At 43.3% G+C, this 14,915-nt stretch overlaps 1 protein-coding gene and 1 long non-coding RNA gene across 3 annotated transcripts; one reads left to right on the top strand and one right to left on the bottom strand.

Moving 5' to 3' along the window:
* Positions 1–4,589: 4,589 nt before the first annotated feature.
* Positions 4,590–6,103, bottom strand: LOC135546004 (uncharacterized). Its single transcript, XR_010456534.1, has 2 exons — positions 5,781–6,103; positions 4,590–5,064 (listed from the first exon to the last, which is right to left on the bottom strand). It is a non-coding gene; the product is annotated as an uncharacterized LOC135546004 (long non-coding RNA).
* Positions 6,104–6,322: 219 nt separating this feature from the next.
* On the top strand, positions 6,323–9,369 carry c1galt1c1 (C1GALT1-specific chaperone 1). 2 transcript variants are annotated; one of them, XM_064974056.1, is made up of 2 exons: positions 6,323–6,445; positions 7,879–9,369. In XM_064974056.1, the coding sequence occupies exon 2, from the start codon at positions 7,901–7,903 to the stop codon at positions 8,855–8,857; it is 957 nt and encodes a 318-aa protein (XP_064830128.1). In that variant the 5' UTR covers positions 6,323–6,445; positions 7,879–7,900; the 3' UTR covers positions 8,858–9,369. The 2 variants fall into 2 exon arrangements, with proteins under 2 accessions (XP_064830128.1, XP_064830127.1); XM_064974055.1 differs by having other exon boundaries at positions 6,324–6,449.
* The last annotated feature ends 5,546 nt before the right edge of the window (positions 9,370–14,915 follow it).

Below are 14,915 nucleotides of genomic sequence, written 5' to 3'. Positions count from 1 at the left end.
TAGCTTAGGTGGCTCTGGACTGTACTATCTTGCCCTGACTGGGAACTTCACTTTTATATCTTCCTCAACCATCCATCATGACGGGATCGATACGTTATCATGTCACCCAGTCTCAGTCTAAATGGTTTTGATGTAATGGCCCCATCGTCATAGACACAATTCGGGGATTCTGTCAATGTATCTAGGGCCTATCTCTGCTTGTTCAGAGGGCCCTAACAAATGTTTACTCTCCAATAGCAATCAGAGGCCAGTCAGCATCCTCAGATTCTATATGTCTGACTAACACCATTTTCTTGTTCTAATGGGTTGTTCATCCCATCACAGACAACATGATTCACTGTTCTAATCACAGCCCCTTCTACGCACAGAGACTGTTTCTTTTCTTCTCTTAGCCTTGTAGTCATACACTCTCAGAAAAAAAGGCTGTGGTTAGGGTACAGTATTGTTCCTTGAGGTACAAATAGATCAGAATACACAATGTACCTTCAGAGATACACATAATCTTGTACTGTTTGGTACCTTTTAGGGTAGGCCTACATATTTATTTATTTTTATTTTTTTATTTTACCTTTATTTAACCAGGCAAGTCAGTTAAGAAAAAATTCTTATTTTCAATGACGGCCTAGAAACAGTGGGTTAACTGCCTGTTCAGGGGCAGAACGACAGATTTGTACCTTGTCAGCTCGGGGGTTTGAACTCGCAACCTTCCGGTTACTAGTCCAACGCTCTAACCACTAGGCTACCCTCACGCCATTATACTAGATTATGTGAGTAATCTAGTATAATGGTACATTTCTGTACAATCATAACACACACAAAAAACAAATTGATCATTATCATATGTCCCAGCATGCTCTATTGCAGGTTGATTTTTAGAATGTTGTGTTTTTGCATGCACATTGATTGATCTTATGCTACATAAAATTAACTAACCCAATATGAAAGTAGTTCCTCCTGTTTAAAGTGTTTAGGAAGTCTCATTTATACATTGTCCCTATCTTGGCAGTCATTCTAAATGCAGGCTGCTGTTATGTTTACTTCCGCTCCCCGGCGCTCGATGTTGCTAGTTTACTCATTATTACCTACACCTGCCACCATCTTTATGAGCGCCTGAGACTCACCTGGACTCCATCACTTTCCCGATTACCTCCCCTATATCTGTCTCTCCCTTTGGCTCTTTCCCATTTTGGGATATCCTAACTCTGGTTGAAATCCAATAGGAACCATTAATACACATGAGAAACTGTTGAGCATGAAACATTCAGCAGCATTGCAGTTCTTGAAGCACCTGGCACCTAAACTTTTTCAGGACCCTGTCTTTCAAAGATAATTTGTAAAAATCCAAATAACTTCACAGATCTTCATTGTAAAGGGTTTAAACACTGTTTCTCATGCTTGTTCAATGAACCATAAACAATCAATGAACATGCACCTGTGGAACGGTCGTTAAGACACTAACAGCATACAGACGGTAGGCAATTAAGGTCACAGTTATGAAAACTTAGGCCTCTTTAGTGTCCTTTCTACCGACTCTGAAAAACACCAAAAGAAAGATGCCCATGGTCCCTGCTCATCTGTGTGAATGTGCCTTAGGCATGCTGTAAGGAGGCATGAGGACTGCAGATGTGGCCAGGGAAATAAATTGCAATATCCATACTGTGAGAAGCCTGAGACAGCGTTACAGGGAGACGGGAGGGACAGCTGATCGTCCTCGCAGTGGCAGACCATGTGTAACAACACCTGCACAGGATCGGTACATCCGAACATCACACCTGCAGGACAGGTACAGGATCTCAACAACTGCCTGAGTTAAAACAGGAATGTACAATCCCTCCATCAGTGCTCAGACTGTCTGCAATAGGCTGAGAGAGGCTGGACTGAGGGCTTGTAGGCTCACCAGACATCACCGGCAACAACGTCGCCTATGGGCACAAACCCACTGTCGCTGGACCAGACAGGACTGGCAAAAAGTGCTCTTCACTGATAAGTCGAGTTTTGTCTCACCAGGTGTGATAGTCAGATTTGCGTTTATCGTCAAAGAATGAGTGTTACACCGAGGCCTGTACTCTGGAGCGGGATCGATTTGGAGGTGGAGGGTCCATCATGGTCTGGGGCGGTGTGTCACACCATCACCGGACTGAGCTTGTGGTCATTGCAGGCAATCTCAATGCTGTGCGGTACAGGGAAGACATCCTCCTCCCTCATGTGGTACCCTTCCTGCAGGCTCATACTGACATGACCTTCCAGCATGACAATGCCACCAGCCATACTGCTCATTCTGTGCGTGATTTTCTGCAAGACAGGAATGTCAGTGTCCTGCCACGGCCAGCGAAGAGCCCGGTCTCAATCCCATTGAGCATGCCTGGGACCTGTTTGATCGGAGGGTGAGGGCTAGGGCCATTCCCCACAGAAATGTCAGGGAACTTACAATACCTTGGTGGAAGAGTGGGGTAACATCTCACAGCAAGAACTGGAAAATCTGGTGCAGTCCATGAGGAGATGCACTGCAGCACTTAATGCAGCTTGATACCGACTGTTACTTTTGATTTTGACCCCCCATTTGTTTAGGGACACATTATACCATTTGTTAGTCACGTCTGTGGAACTTGTTCAGTTTGTCTCAGTTGTTGAATCTTGTTATCTTCTTACAAAAATTTACACATGTTAAGTTTGCTGAAAATAAACGCAGTTGACAGTGAGAGGACGTTTCTTTTTTTGCTGAGTTTACTACCATACCCCGTTGAAAGGAACGTATTTGTCTTGCCCATTCACCCTCTGAATGGCACACACACAAGCCATATCTCAAGTGTCTGAAAACTTTTTTAAAAATCCTTTAACTGGTGTCCTCCACTTTATCTACACTGCTTGAAGTGGATTTAACCATTGACATCAATAAACGATCAAGCCTTCACCTGGTCAGTCACGAAAAAACAGGTGCTCGTAAGTCTTTGTATACTCAGCATATGTAATATATTGTCAAAAAGACTTACTGAGACACTCACTTGATGAATGTTACACGACTAGGTGCCCTTGAATGCAAAAACCATGTCTCTGTCACTAGCAAACACAGTCATGGGTGGTACTCAAAATGTCACTTGAAATGCACCCTGGGAAATATGCAAATACGGCTTTGCAAACATTTTTAGGGGTACATTTTTGCCACTTAAAAGAAACGGATTTGTAACTCTGGTGGTACCCTAAAATGGCAAATTGTACATTTTCTAAAGGTTCTCTTTTGCACCCTTGGACTATATGTAAGAAAGGTAGCCTACTAACTCATTCCTTAAGGTACACTATTTGCTCTTCCACGGTATGAACTGCAAGGGTATAATTATGTACCTATAACTAAAGGTACAATGGGCGTACCACACAGGGTGCCACTACAGTGACAAATGTTTGTACCCCTTTAAGTACAATTCTAAACCAAGAATACATAATGTTGTGTTTAGAGACCATCATTAGGCAAGCTTCAGGGAAATTACTTATTGGGTGGTCTTCAGCCATTTCTCATTGTCCGAACATGAAGCTACTGACAAAGAAAATTGTGTGCCCTGCTTTCCTAATGTCAGTTTATACGGGAAGCCTGTTGAATGTTATACATAACAAATTAAGTATTATTGTATATGTACTTTCAAAACCATCCTATCATTTACATTTCACACAACCTTGATCATATATAACCTTAGTGATTGTTGAAAAAAAGATCAGAGAAAAGTTCAATAGGGTACAAAGTATGACGTAGTGTGTGGTGTGTCAATGCTCTAGGTTTTAAGGTCTCTTTGTCAAAATGAAAGGTTTTTAATAACAGGAAATAGGAGTATGATCAAAAGGCCCAGACTGTTGTAAGTGATTTATAAGGTTGTCATATGGTTGTCTACAGGTTTCAGAAATTGCTGTTGAAAACAATCTGGTGTCTTGATCTTCCCTCTATACATCATCTCATCTGCTCATTCTTAGGTGAAAAATAGTGATGAAAACAAGCAGGACGAGACTTCCATCATAGAATATTGTATTACTCAATTTCAAAATGAAAAAACAATTATGATGTGTCAAAATCTAATTTCAACATTAGGCTATACAAAATAAAATATTATATGATGAGTTATGGTGATGATATCCATTTCAAAGTGTGTACAATGGCATTGTATCTGGTTCGTGTCAAAATAAGTGAAATTTACTATAGTCACACAAATAGTTTAAAGCGGTAATCAGCAGTTGAAACAATAACTAAGCTTTCTCCCTGCCCCCGTTTCGGTAAAAAGCTGAGGGATGGGGCTGGAGAAATGCAACCACTCTCAAATTCATAGACAGAGCAATAGGAAGCAAGGACTGACCATCCATGATATCTAAATGATAGCTTTAACCATCTTTTGAGGCTATATAGTGTTTGTTCACATTTACTTTGATACAAACACTAGAGTAAATCAAGCTTATATTTTAGGTTCTGATGAGGTACAGTTCAACTAAGCTCATGAGTTATATTTTTCATGAATCAATGGTCCCCCCAAGCCACAGATGTGAGCTATCAAGAGGATTCCAAGAGCAGGATGAACTGAATTCTCAGAGTGAGTATGGAGTGGAGGACTAAATCAAATCAAATCAAATTGTATTGGTCAAATGCATCAAATACAACAGGTGTAGACTTTACAATGAAATGCTTACGAGCATAAATATTAGAGGGGGTCAGTGTAAAGTAAATTGTCCAGGTAGCCATTTGATTAAGCAGTCTTATGGCTTGAGGGTAGGAGCTGCTCAGGTGCCTTCTGGTCACAGACTTGGTGCTCCGGTATCGCTTGCCGTGCGGTAGCAGAGAGAACAGTCTATGACATGGGTGGTTGGAGTCTGACAATTTTTAGGGTCTTCCTCTGACACCGCCTGGTATAGAGGTCCTGGATGGCAGGTAGTTCGGCCCCGAGCAGTTACCATTTCAAGCGACGATGCAGCCAGTCAAGATGCTCAATGGTGCAGTTGTAGAACTTTTTGAGGATATTATCAGCCTCCTGGAAGACTATGGAAGGTGGATGGACTCCAGGACGATGGCGGAAGCGGATGCTGAACTTGAATCTGATGGCAGTGGAAGCAAGGAGAAATTGGCTATTGTCCAAAAGAATGGGAAAATAAGCTAAATTGCTAGTCTTGATAATATCCCAGTGTATCTGTATCTGAGATTTATAGAAAACAGATACACAGAACCAGTCAAAAGTTTGGACACATTCAAGGCTTTTCTTTATTTTTTACTATTTCCTACATTGTGGAATAATAGTGAATAAATCAAAACTATGAAATAACATATATAGAATCATGTAGACACCAAAAAAGTGTTAAACAAATAAAAATATATTTGACATATGACATTCTTCAAAGCAGCCACCCTTTGCCTTGATGACAGCTTTGCACACTCTTGGCATTCTCTCAATCAGCTACATGAGGTAGTCACCTGGAATGCATTTCAATTAACAGGTGTGCATTGTTAAAAGTACATTTGTGGAATTTCTTTCCTTCTTAATGCAATTGAGCCAATCAGTTGTGTTGTGACAAGGTAGGGGTGATATACAGAAGATAGCCAGCCCTATTTGGTAGAATACCAAGTTCATATTATGGCCAGAACAGCTCAAATAAGCAAAGAGAAACAACAGTCCATTGTTACTTTAATGTCAGTAAATACGGAACATTTCAAGAACTTTGAAAGTTTCTTCAAGTGCAGTCACAAAAACCATCAAGCGCTATGATGAAACTGGCTCTCATGAGGAACACCAGAGGAGAGGAAAACCCAAAGTTACCTCTGCTGCAGGGGATAAGTTAATTAGATGAGGCGCGATTTCGCCTGGCATAGAAAATGTGCTCACTCGTCAGGAACAACACATCTTCAAACTGAAGCTGGAAAGAATGAAAATTAGCTGCGTTTTGTTTTTAAAAAAAAACAATTGATTTTTTTGTTGCATATATCCGTAAAATTATGCCAACTGATTCATGATTTCGACTGGCTGAGAAACGCTGCCTGTCTGTCTCGTCCCGACTCCCGACACTATGGGACAGTATGAGATCGAATTTGAATATTGAAACAATGTTGCAAATGTCCGAGAGACAGACAGAAAGGTTTATACAAATCTCCGCTGTTGAAAACGTAATGTTATTCTAAAATAAATATGAGATAATGTTATTGTAAAATACGTGAGATAATGTCTAGATGCTTTTTATAGTGGAGATCAAGACCGATGTGTCATGTTAGACAAGTCAGATTTCAAAATTCCTATGTGGGAATTGTCTTTCTGGACCGAGCGTCAGTTAGACTGCAGTACCGAAGCAAAACTGTAGGAGCAATCGAAACTGTGCTTCTCGACCGGAACCCAGGCCCCTTCATCTGCCACAGCACACCTGACACCGCTCTCGACAGGAGTGGAAACTAAAAAGAAGGGAGGGAATTCTTCGCCAGCGGCAGTCGTTTGTAGGTAAGTGTTTTCTTGATGTTTTGGTTTAAACGTTTGTCTTAATGAGATATTTTGCCATGTTGTGATTATAGCTAAGGTAGCTAGCTATCTGTAATGTTACCTAACAAGCAAGCTAACAAGATTGTACTGACGGTAGTTCGACAGCTTCATTAAGCGTAAATCATAGTCTAGACGCCGAGACGTAAATTAAGCGTAAATCATAGACGCCGAGACGTAAATTAAGCGTAAATCATAGACGCCGAGACGCGATAGTACGGCGTCCCTTTGTAACATGACTACGCGGCTCATAGACCACCATTCTCGGGGGATGCACAGTCCGAGCGCGCACCTCCCCACAATGCCCAACCAACGCGTCTCCCGGTACACTTCCTCTATTCATTTGAATGTGTCGACAGTTTGATTAACTGCTTGAGCTGCTCCGAGAAATTGGTACATTATTTTAGAACACTGCAGTGTTTACGCGTTCGTATACGTTTAGCACTCTGATACACCCTTTACTTGTAAACCTGTTTGTCAAGTTTCATAGCCAGTTAGCAATGAAATAGTTTGATACGTTTTGCACTGACAGTTTATGTCCTTTGCTAGTGTAACGGATGTGAAACGGCTAGCTTAGTTAGCGGTGCGCGCTAAATAGCGTTTCAATCGGTGACGCCACTTGCTCTGAGACCTTGAAGTAGTAGTTCCCCTTGCTCTGCAAGGGCCGCGGCTTTTGTGGAGCGATGGGTAACGATGCTTCGAGGGTGACTGTTGTTGATGTGTGCAGAGGGTCCCTGGTCATTACATTACCCTTGTGCTGGGGACAATAAAAGGCCACTCTAAATTGTGCCGTTTTGTCACACAACACAATATCTCTCAAGTTGATGAAATGTGCAATTGGCATGCTAAGGAATGCCCACCAGAGCTGTTGCCAGATAATTTGTCAGAACGTCCAACTGGCCTGACAACCGTAGAGCACGTGTAACAACGCCAGCCCAGAACCTCCTCATCTGGCTTATTCACCTGCTGATGGAACTGAGTAGTATTTCTGTCTGTATAAAGCCTTTTTGTAAGGAAAAACTCCTTCTGATAGGCTAGGCCTTGCTCCCAAGTGGGTGGGCCAGTCTCAAGTGTTAGGCCTATGCCCTCCCAGGCCCACCCATGGCTGAGACCTTGCCCAGTCATGTGAAATCCATAGATTAGTGCCTCATTTATTTCAATTGACAGATTTCATTATATGAACTGTAACTCAGTAAAATCGTTGAAATTGTTGCATGTTGCGTTTTAATATTTTTGTTCAGTGTAGTTGTTTTTTTACACTCAACTAACATGAAATGACAGTCACTTGTTATGTAGCTAGATAGCCAGCTTCTTTATTTTGAGCCTTTTACCACCATGACTATCCATTTGATTAGTAATAGGGCAAATTAATGTGTGTTTCCTACTTTCACAGTGTGTGCTGCTGACAAACTAACATGTTGTCGGAAGGCAGCTCCTTCATGAAGGGGATGGCCCTGGGAGGCATATTCTGTCTGTTGTTGTCCCTGTTAGGGAGCTTCACACCAGGCATGCAGTCTAGCCCAGAGGACCAGCACCACCACCACCACATCAAGGCTCCCACCAACGACGAGCTACAGAGCCTGTCCGAGCCCCAGATGGTGGAGCTGAGCCAGAAGGTGCGAGTCTATTGCGTCATCATGGTTCAGCCTAAGGTCCTAGTGTATTGGGCCACAGCCAAGGACACCTGGGGTAAACACTGCGACCAGGCTGTATTCTACAGCTCCGAGTCAGCCAAAGCTCTGGAAGCGGTGGACCTTAACGAACAGGACGAGTGGGCCAAGCTGCACAAGGCCCTGAAGCACGCGTACGACAATTCCGGTGACCTGCGCTGGTTCTTTGTGGCGCGGCCTACCACCTTTGCCATTATTGAGAACCTCAAGTACCTCGTTCTGGCCAAAGACCCCAACGAGCCCTTTTACATCGGCCACACCGTGAAATCGGGCGAACTGGAGTACGTTGAGTACGAGAGCGGCATCGTGCTGAGCTACGAGGCCCTCAGAAGGCTGGTGAATGTGTTCAAAGACGGGGAGAAGTGTCCAGAGCGAGGCAGGTCCCTTTGGAAGCTAAGCGAGGAGAAACAGCTGGCTATATGTCTGAAGTACACTGGGGTGTTTGCAGAGAACGGTGAGGACACACAGGGCAAGGGGCTGTTCAACAGTAAGAGTGTGGGTTCACTCATCGAAGACAGCATGTCCAAAAACTCTTTGGATGTGGTGGAGGGCTGTTGCTCTGACTTAGCCATCACCTTTAGCGGAATGTCACCAAACCAGATGCAGGTCATGATGTTTGGGGTTTACAGACTACGCCCGTATGGGCATAACTTCCATGATTCCTTGATATTCCTGCCACCCGAGGGCTCTGACAATGACTAAAGTGCAAGGCTTCCCCCTTTGGGCCAGACATGGAATTAAAAAGACTGCTGCTGTGTGATGTCAAGTCGAACTGTTGAACTGTTGAACGGTTTTCTTATTCAGTTTGTATACATGCGAGAGGGTGGCAAATCTTTAGTCTTTTATACCTTTTGAAATTTGCACTCCGCACAATACAATTGTGGTTGTGAAGAATGAATGAACAGATGTAGGCTAATGCAGTGCTATGAAGAAATATATCTAATTCTTTCACACAATTAATTAATTTACTTTCATTGGTATGTGTGGCTAATTTGGTTTAATTAGGCAAATACAAGGCCACACAGAGTGAACATTTGGTGAAATTGATCAAGTATTGAGATGACTGTAAAAGTCTGTAAACAAATAGTTTGCTCCACATGATTGTTGTCATTGTAATGAAATTAATGTTGGTGGATTTGTTTTGTTTTTTGTTTATTTTGTAACTATTTTACCCACTTGGAAAACCAGGTAAAATAAAAATGGACTGAAATTGACAGCCATGTTTATCCTTATAATACCAACAGCTAAATGAAATGACTGTTCTGTTGCTGCATTCAGAGTGGCAAGTCATAGTTCTTAATTATAAAAAGTGCTAAACCAAATATAGAGCACTGTAAAGCAAAATAGGCCTAGCTCATAGTGAAGCATTTTCATCTTACCCCTTGTTATTGATAAGCAACTATATATATATATATATATTAGACACACACACTTAGGGACTAATGTAATATGGCTAAAATAGACAAGTTTCTGACTAGTAATTACCAGTTGTAGCGCCTTTCGAATAGATTTGTCCCAGGCATATGTGGTAAACAAAGAGAATGATAGCAATACAGTATCAACTTTATACACAGTGTACAAAACATTAGGAACACATGCTCTTTCCATGACAGACTGACCAAGAGAAAGTAGTGATCCCTTTTTTTGTATACCCCCCCCACCACCCATTTTAATCATGGAATCATGTAATAACCAAAAGTTTTAAATCAAAATATATTTGAGTTTCTTCAAAGTAGCCACCCTTTGTATTGAGAGCTTTGCACACTCTTGGCATTATCTCAACTATCTTCATGAGGTAGTCACCTGGAATGCATTTCAATTAACAGGTGTGTCTTGAAAAATAATTTGTGGAATTTATTTTCTTCTTAATGGGTTTGAGCAAACAAGTTGTGTCGTGACAAGGTAGGGGTGGTATACAGAAGATAGCCCTATTTGGTAAAAGACCAAGTCCATATTATGGCAAGAACAGCTCAAATAAGCAAACAGTCCATCATTACTTTAAGACATGAAGGTCAGTCAATCTGTACAATTTCAAGAACTTTGAAAGTTTCTTCAAGTGCAGTTGCAAAAACCATTAAGTGCTATGATGAAACTGGCTATCATGAGGACCGCCACAGGAAAGAAAGACCCAGAGTTACCTCTGGTGCAGAGGATAAGTTAATTAGAGTTACCAGCCTCAGAAATTGCACCCCAAATAAATGCTTCACAGAGTTCAAGTAACAGAACCATCTCAACATCAACTGTTCAGAGGAGACTGTGTGAATCAGGCCTTCATGGTCGAATTGCTGCAAAGAAACCACTAAAGGACACCAATAAGAAGACTTGCTTTGGCCAAGAAACACAAGCAGTGGACATTAGACCGGTGGGAATCTGGCCTTTGGCCTGATGAGTCCTAATTGGAGATTTTTGGTTCCAACTGCCGTGTCTTTGTGAGAAGCAGAGTAGGTGAATGGAGGATCTGCGCATGTGTGGTTGCCAGTGTGGAGCATGGAGGAGAAGGTCTGATCGTGTGGATGAGCTTAGCTAGTGACACGGTCTGATTTTATTTAGAATTCAAGGCACATTTAACCAGCATGGCTAGCACAGCATTTTGCAGCGATACCGAGTGGTGAAAAAAGTACAATTGTCATACTTGAGTAAAAGAAAAGATACCTTAATAGAAAATGACTCAAGTAAAAGTGAAAGTCACCCAGTAAAATACTACTTGAGTAAAAGTCAAAGTACTTGGTTTTAAATATACTTAAGTATCAAAAGTAAATGGAATTTCTAAAATGTACTTAAGTATAAAAAGTAAAAGTATAAAGAATTAAGTAACTTATATTAAGCAAACCAGAATACACAATTTTGTATTTATTTTTGACGGACAGCCAGAGGCACACTACAACACTCAGACCATAATTTACAAACTAAGCATTTGTGTTTAGTGAGTCTGCCAGATCAGAGTCAGTCGGGATGACAAGAGATGTTCTATTGAGAAGTGTGTGAATTGGACCATTTTCCTGTCAAAATGTAATGAGTACTTTTGGGTGTCAGGGAAAATGAAATTGCAACCAGTTTTGTATGGCATGTTTAAGAAAGGACGATAATTCCATCACTTCCCTGATTACCTTCCCTATACAGTGGGGAGAACAAGTATTTGATACACTGCCGATTTTGCAGGTTTTCCGACTTACAAAGCATGTACATTTACATTTAAGTCATTTGGCAGACGCTCCTATCCAGAGCGACTTACAAATTGGTGAATTCACCTTATGACATCCAGTGGAACAGCCACTTTACAATAGTGCATCTAAATCATTTAAGGGGGGGGGTGAGAAGGATTACTTTATCCTATCCTAGGTATTCCTTAAAGAGGTGGGGTTTCAGGTGTCTCCGGAAGGTGGTGATTGACTCCGCTGTCCTGGCATCGTGAGGGAGTTTGTTCCACCATTGGGGGGCCAGAGCAGCGAACAGTTTTGACTGGGCTGAGCGGGAACTGTACTTCCTCAGTGGTAGGGAGGCGAGCAGGCCAGAGGTGGATGAACGCAGTGCCCTTGTTTGGGTGTAGGGCCTGATCAGAGCCTGGAGGTACTGCGGTGCCATTCCCCTCACAGCTCCGTAGGCAAGCACCATGTTCTTGTAGCGGATGCGAGCTTCAACTGGAAGCCAGTGGAGAGAGCGGAGGAGCGGGGTGACGAGAGAACTTGGGAAGGTTGAACACCAGACGGGCTGCGGCTTTCTGGATGAGTTGTAGGGGTTTAATGGCACAGGCAGGGAGCCCAGCCAACAGCGAGTTGCAGTAATCCAGACGGGAGATGACAAGTGCCTGGATTAGGACCTTCTCCGCTTCCTGTGTGAGGCAGGGTCGTACTCTGCGGATGTTGTAGAGCATGAACCTACAGGAACGGGCCACCGCCTTGATGTTAGTTGAGAACGACAGGGTGTTGTCCAGGATCACGCCAAGGTTCTTAGCGCTCTGGGAGGAGGACACAATGGAGTTGTCAACCGTGATGGCGAGATCATGGAACGGGCAGTCCTTCCCCGGGAGGAAGAGCAGCTCCGTCTTGCCCAGGTTCAGCTTGAGGTGGTGATCCGTCATCCACACTGATATGTCTGCCAGACATGCAGAGATGCGATACGCCACCTGGTCATCAGAAGGGGGAAAGGAGAAGATTAATTGTGTGTCGTCTGCATAGCAATGATAGGAGAGACCGTGAGGTTATGACAGAGCCAAGTGACTTGGTGTATAGCGAGAATAGGAGAGGGCCTAGAACAGAGCCCTGGGGGACACCAGTGGTGAGAGCGCGTGGCGAGGAGACAGATTCTCGCTACGCCACCTGGTAGGAGCGACCTGTCAGGTAGGACGCAATCCAAGCGTGGGCCGCACCGGAGATGCCCAACTCGGAGAGGGTGGAGAGGAGGATCTGATGGTTCACAGTATCGAAGGCAGCCGATAAGTCTAGAAGGATGAGAGCAGAGGAGAGAGAGTTAGCTTTAGCAGTGCGGAGCGCCTCCGTGATACAGAGAAGAGCCGTCTCAGTTGAATGACTAGTCTTGAAACCTGACTGATTTGGATCAAGAAGGTCATTCTGAGAGAGATAGCGGGAGAGCTGGCCAAGGACGGCACGTTCAAGAGTTTTGGAGAGAAAAGAAAGAAGGGATACTGGTCTGTAGTTGTTGACATCAGAGGGATCGAGTGTAGGTTTTTTCAGAAGGGGTGCAACTCTCGCTCTCTTGAAGACGGAAGGGACGTAGCCAGCGGTCAGGGATGAGTTGATGAGCGAGGTGAGGTAAGGGAGAAGGTCTCCGGAAATGGTCTGGAGAAGAGAGGAGGGGATAGGGTCAAGCGGGCAGGTTGTTGGGCCGGCCGTCACAAGAAGCGAGATTTCATCTGGAGAGAGAGGGGAGAAAGAGGTCAGAGCACAGGGTAGGGCAGTGTGAGCAGTGTAGAGGTCTATAATTTTTATCAAAGGTACACTTCAACTGTGAGAGACGGAATCTAAAACAAAAATCCAGAAAATCACATTGTATGATTTTTAAAGTAATTAATTTGCATTTTATTGCATGACATAAGTATTTGATATGTCAGAAAAGCAGAACTTAATATTTGGTACAGAAACCTTTGTTTGCAATTACAAAGATCATACGTTTCCTGTTCTTGACCAGGTTTGCACAGACTGCAGGAGGGATTTTGGCCCACTCCTCCATACAGAACTTCTCCAGATCCTTCAGGTTTTGGGGCTGTCTCTGGGCAATACGGAATTTCAGCTCCATCCAAAGATTTTCTATTGGGTTCAGGTCTTGAGACTGGCTAGGCCACTCCAGGACCTTGAGATGCTTCTACGGAGCCACTCCTTAGTTGCCCTGTCTGTGTTTCGGGTCATTGTCATGCTAGAAGACCCAGCCACGACCCATCTACAATGCTCTTACTGAGGGAAGGAGGTTGTTGGCCAAGATCTCGAGATTCATGGCCCCATCCATCCTCCCCTCAATACGGTGCAGTCGTCCTGTCCCCTTTGCAGAAAAGCATCCCCAAAGAATGATGTTTCCACCTCCATACTTCACAGTTGGGATGGTGTTCTTGGGGTTGTACTCATACATCCTCCAAACATGGCGAGTGGAGTTTAGACCAAAAAGCTCTATTTTTGTCTCATCAGACCACATGACCTTCTCCCATTCCTCCTCTGGATCATCCAGATGGTCATTGGCAAACTTCAGACGGGCCTGGACATGCGCTGGCTTGAGCAGGGGGACCTTGCGTACGCTGCAGGATTTTAATCCATGACGGCGTAGTGTGTTACTAATGGTTTTCTTTGAGACTGTGGTCCCAGCTCTCTTCAGGTCATTGACCAGGCCCTGCCGTGTAGTTCTGGGCTGATCCCTCCCCTTCCTCATGATCATTGATGCCCCACGAGGTGAGATCTTACATGGATACCCAGACCGAGGGTGATTGACTGTCATCTTGAACTTCTTCCATTTTCTAATAATTGCGCCAACAGTTGTTGCCTTCTCACTAAGCTGCTTGCCTATTGTCTTGTAGCCCATCCCAGCCTTGTGCAGGTCTACAATTTAACCCCTGATGTCCTTACACAGCTCTCTGGTCTTGGCCATTGTGGAGAGGTTGGAGTCTGTTCGATTGAGTGTGCGGACAGGTGTCTTTTATACAGGTAATGAGTTCAAACAGGTGCAGTTAATACAGGTAATGAGTGGAGAACAGGAGGGCTTCTTAAAGAAAAACTAACAGGTCTGTGAGAGCCAGAATTCTTACTGGTTGGTAGGTGATCAAATACTTATGTCATGCAATAACATGCAAATTAATTACTTAAACATGTGATTTTCTAGATTTTTGTTTTAGATTCCGTCTCTCAGAGTTGAAGTGTACCTATGATGAAAATTACAGACCTCTACATCCTTTGTAAGTAGGAAACACTGCCTATTTTGCAGGTTATCAAATACTTGTTCTCCCCACTGTATATGTCACTCCCTTTGGTTCCTTCCCCAGGTGTCATTGTTTCTGTTTCCTGTCTTGTGTGTTGTCCGTGTGTCTGGTTTCATTTATTTATTAAAACTCTCACTCAATGTGATTACACATTAGTAAGTAAGTACACTGTGATAGGACCAAATAGTTAATCAATGTGATTTTTCCAAAAATAGACAAGTATTTACCTCTCCATGGCTGCAGAATCTTATCTATTTTTTTGCAAACTTTAATTTGAAATTGTTTGTGGAGCCCCCCCGAGTGGCGCAGTGGTCTAAGGTTACGTGGGCACGATTACATTTT

The sequence above is a fragment of the Oncorhynchus masou genome, chromosome 9 (genome assembly GCF_036934945.1).
Source record: "Oncorhynchus masou masou isolate Uvic2021 chromosome 9, UVic_Omas_1.1, whole genome shotgun sequence".
Taxonomy (NCBI): domain Eukaryota; kingdom Metazoa; phylum Chordata; class Actinopteri; order Salmoniformes; family Salmonidae; genus Oncorhynchus; species Oncorhynchus masou.
Note: the sequence above shows the minus strand (reverse complement) of the source record. Positions and strands in the feature narration are given on the sequence as shown.

What these genes read in the sequence shown, in the direction of transcription:
- c1galt1c1 (XM_064974056.1), top strand. Translation starts at nt 7,901, where the DNA reads ATGTTGTCGGAAGGCAGCTCCTTCATGAAGGGGATGGCCCTGGGAGGC.